Source organism: Metopolophium dirhodum, chromosome 6 (genome assembly GCF_019925205.1).
Source record: "Metopolophium dirhodum isolate CAU chromosome 6, ASM1992520v1, whole genome shotgun sequence".
In the NCBI taxonomy this organism is placed as follows: Eukaryota; Metazoa; Arthropoda; class Insecta; order Hemiptera; family Aphididae; genus Metopolophium; species Metopolophium dirhodum.
The window spans coordinates 18,799,949-18,818,282 of record NC_083565.1 but is presented as its reverse complement, the minus strand read 5'-3'; the positions used below and the strand labels follow the sequence as shown (position 1 = coordinate 18,818,282).

Here is an 18,334-nt window from a genome sequence, read left to right as displayed (position 1 = left end):
AAATCAAAAACAAACATATTATAAAACAACAGTCTTAAAATAAATATAATTAAATTTCAAAAATAGAATAAGTATAATGAATTTAATTACTAATAAAATAAAATATAAGGCAATGTTCGGTACATTTTAATACAAATATCAAATAAAATAAATTTATGATTTTTTAATAATATTTGTAGATACAATTGATTTAGTAGCCAAAAATATTATTGAATAACATGATAAAGTGGTTTGTCAATTTATTTCAGCAGGATACATTAAATGTTAACATGATGTTTGAAAGTTAATGTTTGTATCATTAATCTGAAATGTAAGCGCACAATTATGGGGCGCATAGAACATATTATTATTCACAAACCCAATAAACTAAAAAAAAAATCATTGAAACTTAAAATGGGGTATAATTAATTGTACAACGGAAGGGAATGGATGAGATATGAAATTGTAATAATTAGATCCATTGTTTAAAGTGATTTCTCAGAAGCCATGAAGTTCAATGCATTTGGATGCACCTTCAAGTAGATGAATAGCGTGATGAGAGCAAATATGACGGCCAGAGTGGGCAACACGACAGAGACGACATTTTTTTTGTTTTCCAAGAATTCCTTCTTCCTTTCCTTCTTCTGTTTGTTGGTCTCCTTTGGCTTGTTGGTACGTGAGTTCCTCATTTTTGAATTTTTTTTGACTCTTCAGAGGCACTGCAACAAAATAACAAATAAATAATTATTAAATAAATATCAATACACTATTGTTTAAGTATTTAAGGCAAGTCAATAAACAGAGCTGTAATTTTTTTTTCAAACTTAAACACCATATTGTACAAATACCATATTATTATTATTATAATTATTATGTAAATATCATACAACTAATACTATATGTGGATTCAAAACGACGGATGTTGGATATCGTGGGAAAATAACTTACGTTAAGACGTCAACAGTCCAGGGAAAATGATATTACTGTTCGAGGGAAGAAAGATGACAGAATTTACACTAACTACAACAAACAGACTGTCGTTTACTGTTACCAGTTACCTAATTTGCCACGAAAACAAAATGTAGTCAAACACCACCAGTACAAGTGTACAACAACAGTACACGTCTTGGGTTTTGTATAGGAGGTAGTTGTAACTTGTATTTGTTTACGTCAACCTCGTCGACACTCGATGATAAGTTATTGATAAGAAATACAAATCATCACCAACGAGTCGTGTGTACACGGTATGACGTGTGTATCGAGTACCGGAGTAGTAAGTACATAGATATCCTGTAAGACTACTAAGACATCGCTGTGGCGCGGCTGTGCACAACCACGTCGTCGACTGATCACTTATTCACTTTAGATAAGAGTTACGAGTGCAGTGTCGCCAGATTCGGGTATTAGGTGCTTGTTGCACCAACGCCGGGCCGGTACACGAAGTACGTCATAATTGGACGGTGATACCACAGGCCACAGACCTTCGATCATAATGACATTGTGGTAGTCATAAAATGGGTTAATGGGTAAAGTTCATAATTTAAAGTTTTTACTGATACCACTATCATGATGTTATAAAGTGTTATCATCGCAATAATCGTGATAATTTTAGATAACTATTAACTATCATATTGATATTCTTTAACTCCTACTTTTTTGTGTCCCTTCAAAAGTACGCCATATATCTTGTATATTATAATTTATAAGTATATTTGTCGATTGAGAATAATTTAATATTTTGTTTTTTGGAGTCGTTGAATTGGAAGGCCGGTTGTCGACAAGTTAACAACACAACTTATTGTACAGACCAAAAAATAGGTAAACACGATATTAGTTCATCATTTTCTCAAATGATGAGCATTGATTTTATTTATATATTTTATTCATAACCTTGTAGATTAATTAAAATAATACATTGTGTACGATTCCAGGATGTTATATGAACTAAAAATAAGCTGACAGTAATAGGAACACAATATGGCTTTTTTCATGCATTTGAGTCGAGAAGAATATTCAGAATTTGTTTGCGGTTGTGGAGCTGCTATTATTAATGTGGGCATTACCTTCCCAATTAATAAAATCATATTCAGACAGGTATTCATTTTTTAAATTAAATTACATTATTCAGCTTTTTGTGTATTTATGGACTAGATTTAAAATTGCAGAGTAGATGGTGATGTAGATATATAACATTAATATTAACTAACCTATAAGTACTATTATTTTTATTTTACCTATTTAATAATGTAAATATGCGGGAGTTATAAACACAATAAATTGTACATTTTAAACAGTATATTATAAATTATTTCCAATAATTAGTAACCATATTGCTGTTTTGGGACCTTGAAATAGCAAAAAGAATAATATGATTTACATCTGAATAGCAATTTACATATATTATAATAGTTGAAAATATGTATGGTTTTTAAGAACAAAATGCAAAGATCAAGATTCCAAAGCACCTATACAATTTTCTTTAAAAATATATTATAATTCCTAAAAATTCAGTAATAAGTCCGACTTAGCTACAATGATTGGTTTCAACCTACATTTTTTACAATACAATAAAAAATTTATTTTGAGAGGCCTTACAATTATTTATAATTACTTATCTGCTATAGTGCCAATAACATAGTTTGATTCATGTGTTTAGTATCTTCTAGCTAATTTATTTTCAAATTTTTTTGTTTTGATTTTCCAGTATATTTCATGCATAGAGTTAGTTGGCTAAACAATGTGAATTTTTGTACATAATTATTATTAATCAAGCTTGTTATTGATGGTTATTTAGTGAACATTGAAATTCGTCTAATAACACAATTTTCTAAAAGCTTTGAACTCCGGCAGTTACATGCATGAAATACAATGTACGTCTACATCATCTGGTGTCCTACCCATTGGCACAAATTTGAGAGGTTAGCCCCCCCCTTCCCCCCAATTCAAAAGTTAGTACTTTGTATTAAGCAAATATTATTTTTAGAAAATATTAAGGGAAAGGAGGGGGAATTTCTAGTACCCCTAAAGAAATTGAGCTATTTACGCCAATAGTCATAGTTCTGAAAGCAAGCCACACATATGAAAAAAAAACTATATAAAACTTGACAAGTTTCACTTTATTTGAAGTTATTTTAAATGGTCTATTTTTACAAAACATTATATCAAATTATAAACACAATTTTGGATATTTTACCAATGATTGACCTCCGTTATTGTTAATATTAAAATGTATGATATTATAACAGTTGTAATTGAAATATAAAATATATTATATAATAAGTGTTCAAAGTATGATAATTTTAAAATTTTAAATAAAATAATGATATAGATTTATTTACTTACAGTACATTGTTTGTTACTAATATTCATATAGTATATACTTATTATACTGTGGAATCACAAAATTCTATAACTCAGTACATTTTGCATATTATTGAATTCGGATTGCAGAACATGATTTTCAAGTTAATTTTTTTAAATGAGAATCTCCATTTTAATATCATATTCTGATTGGTCAAAATTTTTAAAGTTATTTTGTTGCAACTATTTGTATTCTAAATTCAAAAATTGATGAATGAGTGTACTTAAACACCCCCTTCTAAATTTGTAAGTATGAGTTGGTTAAATATATATACAATTAACCCTTTGATAATACTATTTATTTTTTATCAGCATTAAAGTTTGAAAGGATATAAATTTAAAGTTCGCACAAAACTAAATAAATATTTTAATCGTCTATACATTACATTGGTAGAATGTTCAAATTTTTTGTGGCGTGTATGTTGTGTAGTATCTTTGTATATTAATGATTTTTTTCTCTTTATTTTCATATTTTACTCATGTTATATAAAATGATTATTTTTAGAATTGTACTGTGGCAATGATCATCAGCACTCGTCTACAGAAAGCATAAAAGACAAACTAATCCATACTTAAATTTACAATAGTTATTAAATCATACCTAATGTGTTTGTTTTATTCCATGCAATGTTTATGTCCAAAAGAGCATGTTGTTTAATTATTATTTTTAATTTAAAATTTAAAATATTTAATTTTAATGTAATTATTTTTTATTTTGCTTACTCAATTTGCATTCATTATTTATTAAAAACCTATTTTATGTGTAGTTTTTTTGTTATTATAGTATACAATTTATTGTTAAATTAACCAAATTAAATATTTCCTATACCTACTCTGTTCCATCTAAGAGTGTAACACTCAAAACCCGTTTTTTCTGCGCATTCCTACCACAATCCGCACAATGGTGAGAACGTTAGCACAAGCGCCCGACGACTGGCCAATCACAGAAAGCATAGCCATCGCATGGATGGAAGGGAGGAGGGTTAGGCACTGTTCTGCGGCTCAGTCTGCGTGTGTGAAAGTGGTTCACTCTTAGATGGAACAGAGTATAATCTAATATATTTTGTTATTTTTTATTAGGTATACATTTCTGTGGCAATATACAAGATATGTACAAATTAAAAAACTATGTTCCTACCATTTTGTAAATATTATTTCTATTATAAACTAAATTTATACCTTCTTCTATAATGATAATGTTCAAGATTTTAGTATTTTTTTAGCTGTAGGTTTTTATTATGCCTCTTATCGACAATTTTTTGATTAAGACTTGTATTTAGTATTTAATTTTGTTAGGCCCCAAAATCCAAACAAGTTAAAATTATATGCTATCATGTGGCCCAAAATATAAACTTAAGTTTAACTTATTTTTTTAAATATTTCAAAAACTTATTACCGGGTACAGAAAACCTCAAAATCTGTTAAACTTTTTCTTGATGGATTAGTATAGTATTATTTGTTTCACACAATTGTTTTTTTATCATTCTCTAATAATCAGAAAATTCAGGCAATTTTCTGTGTAAAGCTCGCATGCTAATAAAATATATTTGTCTAGTAAAAACTGTCTTAGGCCCCCTGTGCCAATGCAATTTTGTCCACAAAAATTCACTTTACAGGAATAATGATTCTGTTCTGTAGAATCAATTAAATTTGGTAATTTTTTTTAAACTTTTAGAGGGTAATATTCTACAGGCCATATTGAACTTTTAATATTTTAATCTCAAACTTTATATTATGTCTTCAAATATAATACAATTTTAAGATTTTTTTTTACAAATTATATTATACTATTATTTGAAATGAATTAAAAATTGTTGTTTAATACTTCAATGTGGCCTCCTGTAGGAAATCTTCTTTCGGATAAAAAAATAGTTATCAAAATCCGACTATTCTACAAGACTTAAGAATTATTCCTAAGAAGTCATTTTTTCTCGATATTATACACCATATCAACCTCCCTCCCCTAAATAGGTATTTGGCAGTAAATTAGTGGTAAAGTATTATAATCAACGTGGCAACTAAAATATAAAATAAAATTTTGAAATCTTATAGAATTGTGGAAAATTTGAAAAATCGTCACCGGACTTAAGTACAAATTGTATGAGGCCTAAAAATGTCTTACTTTTTTTGCAGACTAGTAAATAATCTGTATTTTGTTATTTTTACATTTAATTTGAAAATTTCAGTATTATATTTTGTATTCATGCTGACAAGTTTCTGTTTTCTAATTTTACAATAATATAAACCTGCCTGAATTATTAAAATATTTTGACTTAAGTTTTACTGTTAATTGGGGTTTGCTTGGACAGTTTTTATTATTTTTTTTTTTACAATTTTAATAAATTATACATACATTTAAGTTATTTACATTTATATGTTTGAATTATATTTATTTTAGATGCTACATGGAGTAGGCCTAAGGAATGCAGCTTCTCAACTTGTGAATGAGGGGTTTTCTACTCTTTATCGAGGGATTTATCCGCCATTATTTCAGAAGACAATCTCTACATCTTTAATGTTTGGCACTTATGACGCAATCCAAAAACCACTTATGGATTCTAATTTAAACTCAAGACTAGCCAAAATCATTGCAGCATTGGTGGCTGGTACAGCGGAAGCTACATTAACACCGTTTGAACGAGTACAAACATTACTTCAAGACAACCACTATAATAAAAATTTTCTAAATATGCGACATGCAATAAAAGTTATTGCTACTGATTATTCAGTATCTGAATTTTACCGTGGTCTTACACCGATTTTGTTGCGCAATGGGCCCTCAAATATTTCCTTTTTCTTATTACGTGAAGCTGCCAACTCTTATATTGTTATACCCCCTACAGCATGGACAGGCTATAAACTATTTAAAGAGTTTCTGACTGGGGCTTTTATTGGTGCTTTAAACAGTGCTCTATTTTATCCATGTAATGTACTCAAAGTGCACATGCAAAGCAACTTGGGTGGCCCATTTAAAAGTATTAAAGAAGCTGCAATCGAAATTTATCAAGAACGTGGAAATAAGATATCATATTTTTATCGAGGAGTACACATGAATTATACAAGGTCATTTATTAGTTGGGGTGTGGTTAATGTTGCTTATGAAAATTTAAAATGTTTTCTAAAAAATAATTAAATTACATGTAATATTAGATAATTATTTTTGCTTCTCCAAAATGTTTTATTTACCTAATTTATTTAATTTTTGTTTTTTGTTGTTCAATATTTATTATACTAACTTGCTTAATAAATACTGTTATTGTAGTCACAACCTGAGTAATTATTTGTATTATTATAATAAAGGGTTATTTGAATAGATACATTAACTCAAGAATTTTGTTTTAATTGAAATTGTATCTATAGAGGGAGTGAGGGACTGGTTTATCAATGCATGAGGATTCACCAAAGATAAATTTTCGCCAACAACTGTAACTCAAGTAAAGGTTGTGCCATGAAGATTAGAAATAATCTTTAAATATTCAAACAATTATTAGAAGTTAATAATAGTGTTTTAGGATTTCCAAAGTCATTTTCATCAAATTATTTCTGTTGTTTTTGTATTTCTGACAAAAAAAGTACCCAAGAACTTGCCAATGAAAATATTAACTAACTCCGTAATAATCAAAATTTTATAATAATTTTTAAACTTTTTATGATAAAATGTTATAAAAATAGAAGTTGTAGAAATTCATATAATAAAATCCTCAAGTATTTTTAATATTTTAGTATATTATAATTTTGTTATGTTATTTAATTAGTATTATCTTTTCATTGTCCTTAATTTACTAGACTAAATTGTATTTATAGTATATGAAATAATGTACAAATATTTTATGAGTTTTGAGATAGGTATTTAACACTTTTAACATATAAATATTTTTTTTTTACTATCAACATTTCCTCTCCCCCTCTATGTAGATTTTTTCAAAAAAATTTTTTTGACTTGGGGGGGCACATAAAAAAATTGTGCACTTGGCCCTAATTTTATTAAATCACGCCCTGTACCTATTACTTAATAGTTATTTTTTAAGAAGAAAAATGAAATCATCTTCTTCATTTTTATCCATATTTATTACACTCATTAGTAATTTAAACTAATTTGTTCTTAAAATTCTTGATTGTACAAAGTAGGTAGATATCCTAATAAATAATAATTTCATTGTATCATATTTATTAATATTTTGAGCAGAGCGTTGAATTATTGGTTTTACAATGATGGGATGTGTTATTTTAATATTTATTTTTGTGCTTGAAAACTCTTTTTATAGCAGAAAAATGCTCTGATCATTAACTTTGGCGGGGGCTTCTGGTATTAAATTGGATCTAGTTTGTTCTTTGGGGATGTTAAAAGTTGAAATTTCCTAGTAGGTACCTGCTGAAATAATTGGGAAAAACCAAAAAAAAAGCATTACGAGTTTGTTTTGTTTTTATTAAAATAATTGTTTAGTAACCATTGGTGTCGAAAAAAGTTAGACTCTCGCCACTCAGAATGGTTTTGAATCGTATACAAATATACAAAGCAGATTTATCGTTTAATTCAAATTTAATGCATCCATTACAGTTACCTAATCAATGATGAGGGACATTCTACACTTATAACTGTATCTGAGTCAGGGCCGGTCCTAGTTTTTTGCGGGGCCCCGGACAAAATAATTGTCCATGTTTTTTTTTTAAATAGGTACATAATATATTTGTTTATATTTTCCTAGGGCTGACGGTATTGAAAATAATTTTCGGTATTACGGTATTGATTTCAATACCGGTTTGAAACGGTATACCGAAAAACCGAAATGTTTCGGTATACCGAAACCGAAATGATTAGGTATACGTTGAATATTCCAATTCAAATTGTTCAATGAACTTTGCATGTAAATTTATATTTTAAAAATAAGACATATTGAAAAAATTTGGGGGGGGTCCAGACCCCCTGGAGTCTAGAGCTTTCCTCAGATACGGCCTTAATCAGTTGTGAAATTGTATTTCTATATTATAATAATATTATAAAATATATTAAAAATTTTAATATTTTTAAATTCAGCGGCCAGTGATAAATGTAATTGGTTGCTTATTTCAAGCCAAATTGATATGATATTTTTCATCCATGAAAGTGATATAAACCGTTTTTATTTACTGTCTGTTATTCACACCCACGATAAGATATACCTTAGGTATAAATCGTGTTTACAGTTTACACCTTGCATTCACCCAACCACGCCAACCTGTAAGGTCTATGGATTTTTTCTCATTTTTGAATTTTTACGGTATCATCCGTTCGCTCGTAAATTACGCTGAAAAGAGAATCTGATAACGACGATAGTTAGATTTCAAAATTTCAAATTTTCTTACCGTGCAACTGGCGTACTTTATATATCTTAAATTATTGTTATTATTTATTTTATTTTGTTCTACAGTCTTAGCAATTAAGTACTTAATAATTGCCGATTCGTCTTGTCGGAAAATGTACAATGTTACTCCATATAAATGATTATATTTATGATTTATACCTGTTAGCTGCGAGTTGAGATCTCTAGTCCAGAACACGTCGATTTAATATATCTATTTCAATCTTTCAGTTAATTATTATAATTTAATATTTATAATTACTTGATCCGTTGAAATCTCTGCAACTGTGTATTTCGATCTCATGATTGCTTGTTTTATGTGTCTTCATATCTACTAATCCTGTACATTTTTATTATTTTAATAGGTAGGTAGTGAGTTACCAGTTTGTAATTGACTATACTATTATTATAGGTACGATTATTATACTTTTTGATACTTGACTATGGATGATTTCTTGCGACTGGTGACTTCGGATTTTGAACGTATAGCGACTAGCACTGGGTTTCGATTCAACCAATACAGTGGATCAGTGGACTGGGAATATTTAGGTGATTGTTATATTGTCATTATAATATATAGACATATAGTATCATATTATTACTTCAAATTGTTTTTCTGTGGATTGACCTGTGTAGAAGAATTTGTCATTAATGATGTAGTTGAAAAAGCTGATGTAAAGACTCTGTCAATGCTTGTAGCCAGTGTTCTTAGTTACAATATTGAGAAAATGAGTGCGTCTAAGAAAATATTTCGTCTTTCACAATTGATCATAGACTTTTTATTGCATTATAAAAAGCATTCAACTTTTAAGATCAATGATAAAGTACGTATAACATATTATCTTAGTTTTAAGAATATTTACATTAAACGGTTGCCACACCTGCATGTATTGTCTCCGTCTTCCAAACGTAAAACATAGCAATAACTGTTTTGCGTGGGTAAAAACCACTCAGAGCTAAGCCACCAAATTTTCACATAATGAAGAAGAGAACATTGAACTGTGCATCGTTGTTTTTATTTTTTCAATATTAGAACTATAAAATAGTTATTCAAGTTTGAAAAACCAACAAATAATGAATTTTTAAACCACTAATTATATTTGTGACACCTATCGAAAAATTAAAAACAATGTTGTAGAGTCAATGCTGTCCTCTTTCTAGTGTGGAAATTTGGTTGCTTAACTTGGACTACAGCCTGTTTGGTTCTTACCGGCGCAAAACAGTATTTGTTAAGTTTTAAATTTATAAGACAGAGACAACACATGCGGGTTTAGCGTCCTCTTAATAACTATTAATTAAATACTTATTTATTTAGGTAGATTCAATGGCACTTTGTGAGTTGTGTGGAAAGATGTTTATGGATGTTTCTTATTTAAAATATCATTGTTTCCGTCGACATAAACTTAACTCTTGCACTTTTACAAGTTCACCAGAAAATGAGAATGTTGATAGTTTAAAATCAGAGATTTTTCAACTTCAAACTCAATTGAAAGAGATTACATCAACTTTTGAGAATAAATTAAAAGTAATGTATTTTTTAAAATAGTACCTATTTGTTTTATATGTTAATTTAAAGTTGAAGTATTATATTTTATGATTTTAGAATTCTAAAATGTACATAGATGAACATGACCTAGATAACTGTAATTCTGTTCATAAAAATAAATTATTATATCATGTAAGTTACTTGTGATATTCATCAAATTGGGGTATTTGAGTGCATAGTTTTATATTTGTATTTTATTTTTTAGTTAATACCTCAACCAGGTGATAACCCTATGCAGATACAAGAAATGTATTGGAAACAAAAATATGAAAATTTAGAAGAAAATTATAATACTCTTAAAAATGAATATGAAGTAAATCAAAATTCTTCAAAATCTAAAACTAGTAATTATACTTCTTTTTTAAATCTTAACTACTTTAATTTGGGTCTGTGAATACCAGTCAAAGTTAATTTGTCATTAAGTTTGGTTAATTTTAAATTCAACTATATCTTAGTCAGTAGCGGCTCGTGAGGTTCACAAATAACTTTATAAGATCCTTACTATGTAGACTGGTAAAAAAAAATTTAATTTGGTTATAGGTACATTCTGAGCACATAGTATGTATCCGATATAATTTACCTATCTACATTTAATTGTTTAAAGCTTTTTAAGTTCAAATTAATTATTTTAATCAGTTTTTACATATTATTGACACCTACTAGTTAACTTTGATATTAGAGTACAGTGGCATCAGTTAATACCTAATGCATTGTGGTCGTTTCGGCAATTGACGTATAACAGCACGCAACAACAAAAATAGGTTTGGTAGTTACATTGTACTCCAGAAGACCATTTTGTACTTGTGATGTGTCGATGCATGTAGTTAATATTTGTACGGCTGCTTAGGACACGGATTTGTGCTCTGCAAATTATTTAATCGTTAAAATACGCACCATTTCAATATGTAAAGCTGTAAAAACGTTTTTTCTTTTTTATAAACAATTTTTATATTACAGAATGTGCTTAATAACCAATTGTAATTTACTATTGAAATCTAATAATTTTTTTATACAATTTTTTCGGTTGTTCTGCACTTTGGCACAAACCACCACTGATCTTAGTACTGAATACGTTAACCCATTAGTGCCGGAGTTTTTTTATTTACAATTTTAACCAACATTTTGTTGGAAATGTATATATTATACCTCAAAAATTATTGTAAAAATCTATGTTGCCATGTGGCAACACACGGCGTTAATAGGTTAAGAAAGTGTAGCATAATTATTAATTTTACGTAACTCCATAGTATGAAAATAAACTTGAACAAGTTGCTTTGTTTGTGAATATCAATACACATTTTTAGATATGGATAATGTGTATACTAATTAGTGCTCGCCATTACACGTGTAATGAGTTACACGGGTACACGAGTTCTTAACTGAAACGGGATTTAGGCCCGTGTAATTAAAATACACGGACATACTACCCGTGTATCCGACATTACCCGTGTACCTACATACTCGATATTACCCGTGTGTATTGAATAGAAAAAAAGTTATTGCATTAATCAAATAGACCTATACACTCTGTTTAAATAAGTATATATTAATATTTCTTGTAAGTCGATTATTTTCGCAGGAAAATACCAAAATGAAAATTATTTAATTTATTTGGGAAAATAACAATAATATATAATAAATAACAAATAATACAATATTTTTATGTATATACTTGAATAATTAGAATTTCTATTTGAAAAATATAAATTATAAATAAATAAATTAATTGTATGTTATAATATCACTTAATATTTTGTTTTTTAGATACACGAAATATAGGTCATAAATCATTATAATGACTAAATAAATTAATGCAGACAATCTTAGAAAATGTGATAATTAAAATAACTAACAAACTGTTTAAACAAATAATGAAATAGTAGCATACATAATAACAATAATGATAATAACAATATATAATGATATATTGGTAGTTAATAGGTATTTAATATCTATTTCTAAAGTGTTATGAATAATAAATAAATAATAAACCAACAACGAATTACCTTCGATCTCCTTACAATAATTGTTTGTTCTGGTAAAGGAAAACCAACATATTTACCGTCTCAGGCGCCAAACAACTTCTCTTAGCCGTAACTATGTTTCCAGCAGTCGAGAAACATCGTTCAGAGCTTACTGATGTTGCTGGTATCCCTAAATACTTAATAGCTAAAACAACAATTAACGGATATTTCGTTGCACGCGTCTTCCATCGTTCCAATGCATCAAAATCAAACCTTAATTGTGGTTCTGCTAAGTAATTTTGAAATTGAGCTGTAGAATCATCTGTATTACAGTTGACCTTATCACCGTATAGAAATGCAAGTGCACTGGAGTTGTTTACTTAACAGATAATAAATACACGGGTAACGGGCACGGGTAACAGTCAACAGGTATTAAATACACGTGTATCGATAAAAAATAAACGTGTATAAAAAACACGGATCTTAATATATTTTTAGTACGTGTACCCGGGTTTCGTGTACATGTGTACTCTAATAACCGTGTATAACCACGACCCCTAATAGTAATAAACTAATAAACCATAACATCAAAACACATCCTTGTATTATAATACAAATAATGCCACTGGAATTTAGCTTACAGAATATAATATTATGTTAGGTATATTAATTTTTAAAATTTTAAACTAAAATTAAAACATTAAAAAAATCATTATTCAATTCTTTTTCCAAGCATTAATTTTATTTTAGTTCAAAAAATTGAATATTGAATGACATTTTTATTTTTTTAAATTACAACCTTTTAAGTTTACTGTTTACTTCTTAATTTAAAATACAAAACAAGATTAACTGTTGTAAGTCATTATAGCCATTATTCCATATTTTAATTATCTCGAAAATTATTGTTTAATGTTGTTTGTTGTTTTATTTTGAAAATTTCATTAAAACAGTAAGACAAACTACTCAAATTTTTTTATTGATTGTGTAAGATTGTTATTATTGCTTTTAAATGTACTAAAATAATGAAGTTACCAGTATCTTTCTCAATGATAATCATAAGTATAGACCGGATTTATATGTGCTTAATCTTGAAATAAATCTTGAAATAATCTTAAAATAATCTTTAATATGCAAAAATATTCTTTTTCATAAAAATGTGTTAAACACTGAAAAAACAAATAAAAGTAACAGTTTATAAAAATAAACAGTTATATTTAATCTATAATATGGTAATATACTGCCATACTGGTGTACCTATATTTAACTGTTGTAACACAAATATATGAATTAAAAAAATAAGAATACTAAAATAAAAAATAATTGCATATAGTCCATTAACAGAATAATATTATGTATTCAAACTCAAACTTAAATAATTCAGCCTTATGAACTCAAAAAATAATATTAATAACAAGTTTTAAATAATAAAAATAAAAATTTTTTTTATCTATTAGATTTTTATAAAATATTCAAATTTGAACCCATATTGGCAGTATATTTCTAAAAGGTGGTTTTTACACAAAATATTCTTTTTTATGCTCTAAAAAATGTTGTATATGAATTGTCGAGAAAGCTTATCCAATTGGTGCTGCTAATCTCAGTAAAGATAATTAAAAACATAAAAATCCAATCTCTAATCATAAGTGTGCGCACAGGAGAGAAAGTTGTCCCCACTGCAAGATTTTCCTCTCCTGAGGTCTTCTGTCAAAATATTTATTTTTTAAAAATATTTTCGATATGTAATTAAAATTTACTATAGCAAATATTGATATTTAAAAAAATTCTAAAAAATACTACTACTTGACTTAGATAAATGTTTTACCATTAAAACTGCTTATAATCAGATCTACAAATTGGCTGTTTTGAATTTTTCCAAAAAAATGTTAATCAAATTTAAAATTTTTTATTTAGTATTAAAAAATAAAAATAATTTTTTTATATTATACGTGTAGCGCAAGTGCCTATAAGTTATATATATATAAAAAAAATTTTAAAATATTGATTAGAACAAAATTTATATCATCTGTCAGTTCTTCCAGTTACACTGTGTTATTATACTTTTTAATGTTTTACATTATATTGTAAAATAATAATATTCATTTATTAATTCACTATATTTTAATATCGAATGATGTCATCATCAGCAGACAGTATGAGTACAATAAAATTAAAAAAAAATTAATATTTATTTCTTAAAACTGAATAATTTTACTTGTACCTTATTTTAACGAGTTGTACTAATTAAAAACGTTTAAGAATAAATTTAAAATACTACACTATTATAAATCAAACTATTTGAATACAAATTATTAGTGTTGTATTTTGAAGTATTTTATTATAAATACAGATAAATTAAAAACATTTTAGTGGCGAGGGGTCCATAATAGTTTTGCCATCACTGTCAGGAGGACATACGCATACTTATGATAATAATATTAGAGTTTGGGTTTTTATGTATTAAAAACCATGGGCAGATCTAGGATTTTTTCATGGTGGGTGCTAGTTTGAGTATAACGATCCTAAGGTACTTACTTATTAGTTATTATAGAAAAAAAATTAATAACTTGAAGCTTAAACGGCTAGGCAAATCAGTCTTGTAATGTGCATTTGTTTTGGATGTATTACATAAACAGTTTGACATTTAATTATTAATTAAGATACATAATTGTTTCAAAAAATTAAATAATCATTTTATTATTTTTTTCAACATAGGTCCATAATACAAATATAAATACAAAAAAATATACAAATACAAAATATATATGTATGAATTTTAAAATTTGTTTATATTTATAATTTAGATTGACCAGTCCTCTAAATGCATTCCCCTTTTTTTTTTCTAGCAAATTTATTTACAACTTGGTAAATATCTATATGTTTGTCTGTATGAACATTTAATAGAGCTAAGCCATTCAACCTAGACTCAGACATTGTTGTACACATGTAATTTTTTAATCTCCTTAAGTTAGAGAATGACTTCTCAGCAGTTGCTGTCGATACTGGGAGGGTAGCCAATAATTGTAAGAGGATTTTGATATTTGGAAAAAATTCTTCACAATATGGAGTGATGTAACAGCAGTATGAGGAACATTTATTCCATTTTGTATTCCAAAGATTTATTTCTGCTTTTAATACTAATCCTGAACTTGAATGTAAATCTTGGGCATAGAATATTCCAGCTTTTACTATAGCCTCAGTGCTGTATCCATTTTGGTGAATTGGAATGAGCCCTTCAAGTGGAATAACTTTAGAATTTTTAATAAAAACCAACCAAATATCTGCTGAAAAATCTTTAAAATACTTTAAAATATGTGTTTTGTAGGTACTTTTAAAATTATATAAGAAAAAAATTGATTCCTAAATATATTTGGGAAAACCGTTTATACCTACAAGTATACCTGTATACATATTAATTTATTCGATATTAAACAAAACTATAAAAATATAATTTTAGATTCTGAGTGGAGCGAGGAATGTAATGGTTTTACAATTATGTTTATTTCTTATTTATTCTGTAAACACTTTTTCTCCCTCTAAACTTGCTCAAAAGTATCAAGTATAGCATCTTTTCTGAAAGGTAATGTTCTTGAGCTGGTACTTCTTAAGGTCATTTTTCGATTTTCGAAACGCTACTCGAAATAAAAGCGGTTAAAGGAGAAAAAACGTACGATTTCACGATTTTATAATATTAAATAATTACGGACGACGTTTTCTACCAGAAATATTGCTTCAAATGAAAAATGACAAGTGATATTTTTTGTTGTATTTTGGATTTTGTTCCTTACGGTTTAAAGTTCGGAAAATTTTAGCCATTTTTGAGCTATTTATAGACATTTTATTTTTGGGAGTTTTTTTGTTGTAATTCGGTTAAAAACATTCGTAAAAACTTGAAATTTTGGTTGTTTACTTATATTATCCATACCTAGACATGGTAAAATTTTCAAAACATTATAACAACTTATGAGCTTTTTCTTTTATTTTATATTTTTTTTCATTTTTATGATATTTCCTAATTATAAATTATAATTATATAAATTACCTATTTATATAAATCGTTCTTAAGCTGTTCTTAAAACGCTTTGTTTATCACCATAGAAACGAATAAAGTTAAATAAAAAAGATTCCCTTGTCCGCTCAGAATTGTTTTTTATCGAATGCAATCATTGCATTCAAATCGAATACAATAAAATTACACTATCCTGTCTGAGGCCCGAAGGGACAATGGACAAACATCCACCACCGAAATGCGCAGACCTGCTTTTTTTTTATACTACTTTAGTAATTATTTCAAAAATTAAAAAAAAAAACTAAAACAGAAATATGCAATTAAAATCATAAAATTAGCCCTTAAAATAAAAAAAAAAAATGGTTAAATGTTGATATATGAAAAATATGCACCATAAAAGTTCCACAGTTTAAGTTGTTATGCCGTGAAATAAATTCTGAGCTCACTTAGCATATCATACGGTCAACCAGAATAAATATGTAAATGCTTACAAATCAGCACTCTAATGATAATGTTATAATATTATCCAATTATTTTATCCAAAATGTAAAATTATGTTTCAGTTTTACATCATAAATACCAACAATGTGATTTGTATGAGTCTGAAAATTCATCAAAATGTGTGCAGACAAATCTTTTAATTGAAAATTCAACTCCTGTGTGCTCTCCAAAACGACCACCTCGGACAATTGATGCAACACCTATGAATGAATATAAAAGAATATGTAGTATGGATATTTCAGACATAGATCAGACAAATACAGATTGTTATCAACGTAACACTGATTTAAGTTCAGACAGAGATTTTTATGAGTTAAAGAAACTAAGACTGGAAGCGCGTATGAATATTAATGATAACAATGTTTGTGAAAATTTGTCAGAACCTTTATTGTCTTCTGACTATGTAGACAGTTTAAAAATTGTATTGATACTCGGTGAGGATCGAGTAAATGAATTATTTAAAAATACCTCTTTAATGGATTTAATAAAACTTGATGTCAAAGAATTAGTTAACAAAAGGCTGGAAGAGTGTTATAGGTTTATCGATGAGAGTGTAGAACAGGATAATTGTTTACATGAAATGGTATTGATAACTATTATTACATAATAAAACATTTGTTAATTAATTATTTTTGTTTTAATTAAAAGTGTGAAAATCAAGAATTTTCTGAAGTTACTATTTGTGAAGATAATAAGAAAGAACAATATATTGCTCCAGAAATTGATTGTAATAAGACTTCAGTTAAAAAGGATAAGACAGTCATGTCAAAATTAAAAAAGAAAGCATTGCGCTTGAGCAATATATTTTCTCCAAGTAATGTATTTACTATTTATGAAAATACATTATTTAAAAATAAATATTTATTTTACAATATGCATAATATTTTATTAATTTGTTTAGATTCAAAAAATAAAAAACTAGAAGTGCAAGCATCTACTAAAGAAGAGCCTGAGATTTTACAATCAAATGAACAACTTAATAAGGATATTGGTAATGCAATACTTACATAATGATATATAAGCATTATTATCATTGTAAAAAAATAATACAAATATGAATCAATAAATTATTTTTAATTATATTATGTATTTATATTTTGCTAAAAATAAACAACTATATTTTTTGTTACATAAAGTATGAGAAAACTTTTCAGAAGTTTTTATTTATTAAATTAATTTAATTGGTTACATTCAGTCACAATTTCTAACATCTTAGTTGATATGTGTGATTAAATAACAAAATAGTTTTGAAAATGATTTACATTACAATTTTATAAAAAATAAAATTAGTTTATAGTATTTTTTATAATGACAATTTTAAGGTTTCTAATATTTGTTTAAAATGTTATTTTATTGAACAGAATACTTCTTTAAAAGTTGATGTTGATTATTTATTTTTAAACATTTAATGTTAAGATTGGATTAGCAGTGTAAACTTAAAGAAAAAAAAAATGTATTATGGGTGTCTACTACAAATGACTTGTATTACAAAACGTTCTGAAGTTCTTTTTTAGTAACTAGTATATTATGTTTTAATATTTTATCACAATATGTGAACTCATGTTGGACTCTGTATGAGTGGCATGCCGTCCAGATACGATATGTATATTTATAGGCAAGGCTGTATTTAATTGAAAGG

The 18,334-nt window shown here is 27.2% G+C and overlaps 3 protein-coding genes across 7 annotated transcripts; 2 read left to right on the top strand and 1 right to left on the bottom strand.

Moving 5' to 3' along the window:
- Positions 1–18: 18 nt before the first annotated feature.
- On the bottom strand, positions 19–1,273 carry LOC132946678 (single-pass membrane and coiled-coil domain-containing protein 4). Of its 2 annotated transcripts, none has more exons than XM_061016725.1 (2): positions 1,038–1,273; positions 19–698 (listed from the first exon to the last, which is right to left on the bottom strand). In XM_061016725.1, exon 2 carries the CDS (start codon positions 666–668, stop codon positions 465–467), a length of 204 nt encoding a protein of 67 aa, XP_060872708.1. In that variant the 5' UTR covers positions 669–698; positions 1,038–1,273; the 3' UTR covers positions 19–464. The 2 variants fall into 2 exon arrangements, with proteins under 2 accessions (XP_060872708.1, XP_060872707.1); XM_061016724.1 differs by having other exon boundaries at positions 928–1,255.
- Positions 1,274–1,587: 314 nt separating this feature from the next.
- Positions 1,588–6,607, top strand: LOC132946677 (mitochondrial nicotinamide adenine dinucleotide transporter SLC25A51). 2 transcript variants are annotated; one of them, XM_061016721.1, is made up of 3 exons: positions 1,588–1,797; positions 1,911–2,073; positions 5,738–6,607. In XM_061016721.1, exons 2-3 carry the CDS (start codon positions 1,957–1,959, stop codon positions 6,470–6,472), a joined length of 852 nt encoding a protein of 283 aa, XP_060872704.1. In that variant the 5' UTR covers positions 1,588–1,797; positions 1,911–1,956; the 3' UTR covers positions 6,473–6,607. The 2 variants fall into 2 exon arrangements, with proteins under 2 accessions (XP_060872704.1, XP_060872706.1); XM_061016723.1 differs by lacking the exon at positions 1,588–1,797 and adding an exon at positions 3,845–4,483 and having other exon boundaries at positions 1,932–2,073.
- A 1,893-nt stretch (positions 6,608–8,500) lies between these two features.
- On the top strand, positions 8,501–17,777 carry LOC132947257 (uncharacterized). Of its 3 annotated transcripts, none has more exons than XM_061017510.1 (9): positions 8,501–8,908; positions 9,091–9,227; positions 9,315–9,502; positions 9,994–10,203; positions 10,282–10,356; positions 10,430–10,568; positions 16,758–17,278; positions 17,344–17,509; positions 17,597–17,777. In XM_061017510.1, exons 2-9 carry the CDS (start codon positions 9,122–9,124, stop codon positions 17,704–17,706), a joined length of 1,515 nt encoding a protein of 504 aa, XP_060873493.1. In that variant the 5' UTR covers positions 8,501–8,908; positions 9,091–9,121; the 3' UTR covers positions 17,707–17,777. The 3 variants fall into 3 exon arrangements, with proteins under 3 accessions (XP_060873493.1, XP_060873491.1, XP_060873490.1); XM_061017508.1 differs by having other exon boundaries at positions 8,502–9,020; XM_061017507.1 differs by having other exon boundaries at positions 8,502–9,227.
- The last annotated feature ends 557 nt before the right edge of the window (positions 17,778–18,334 follow it).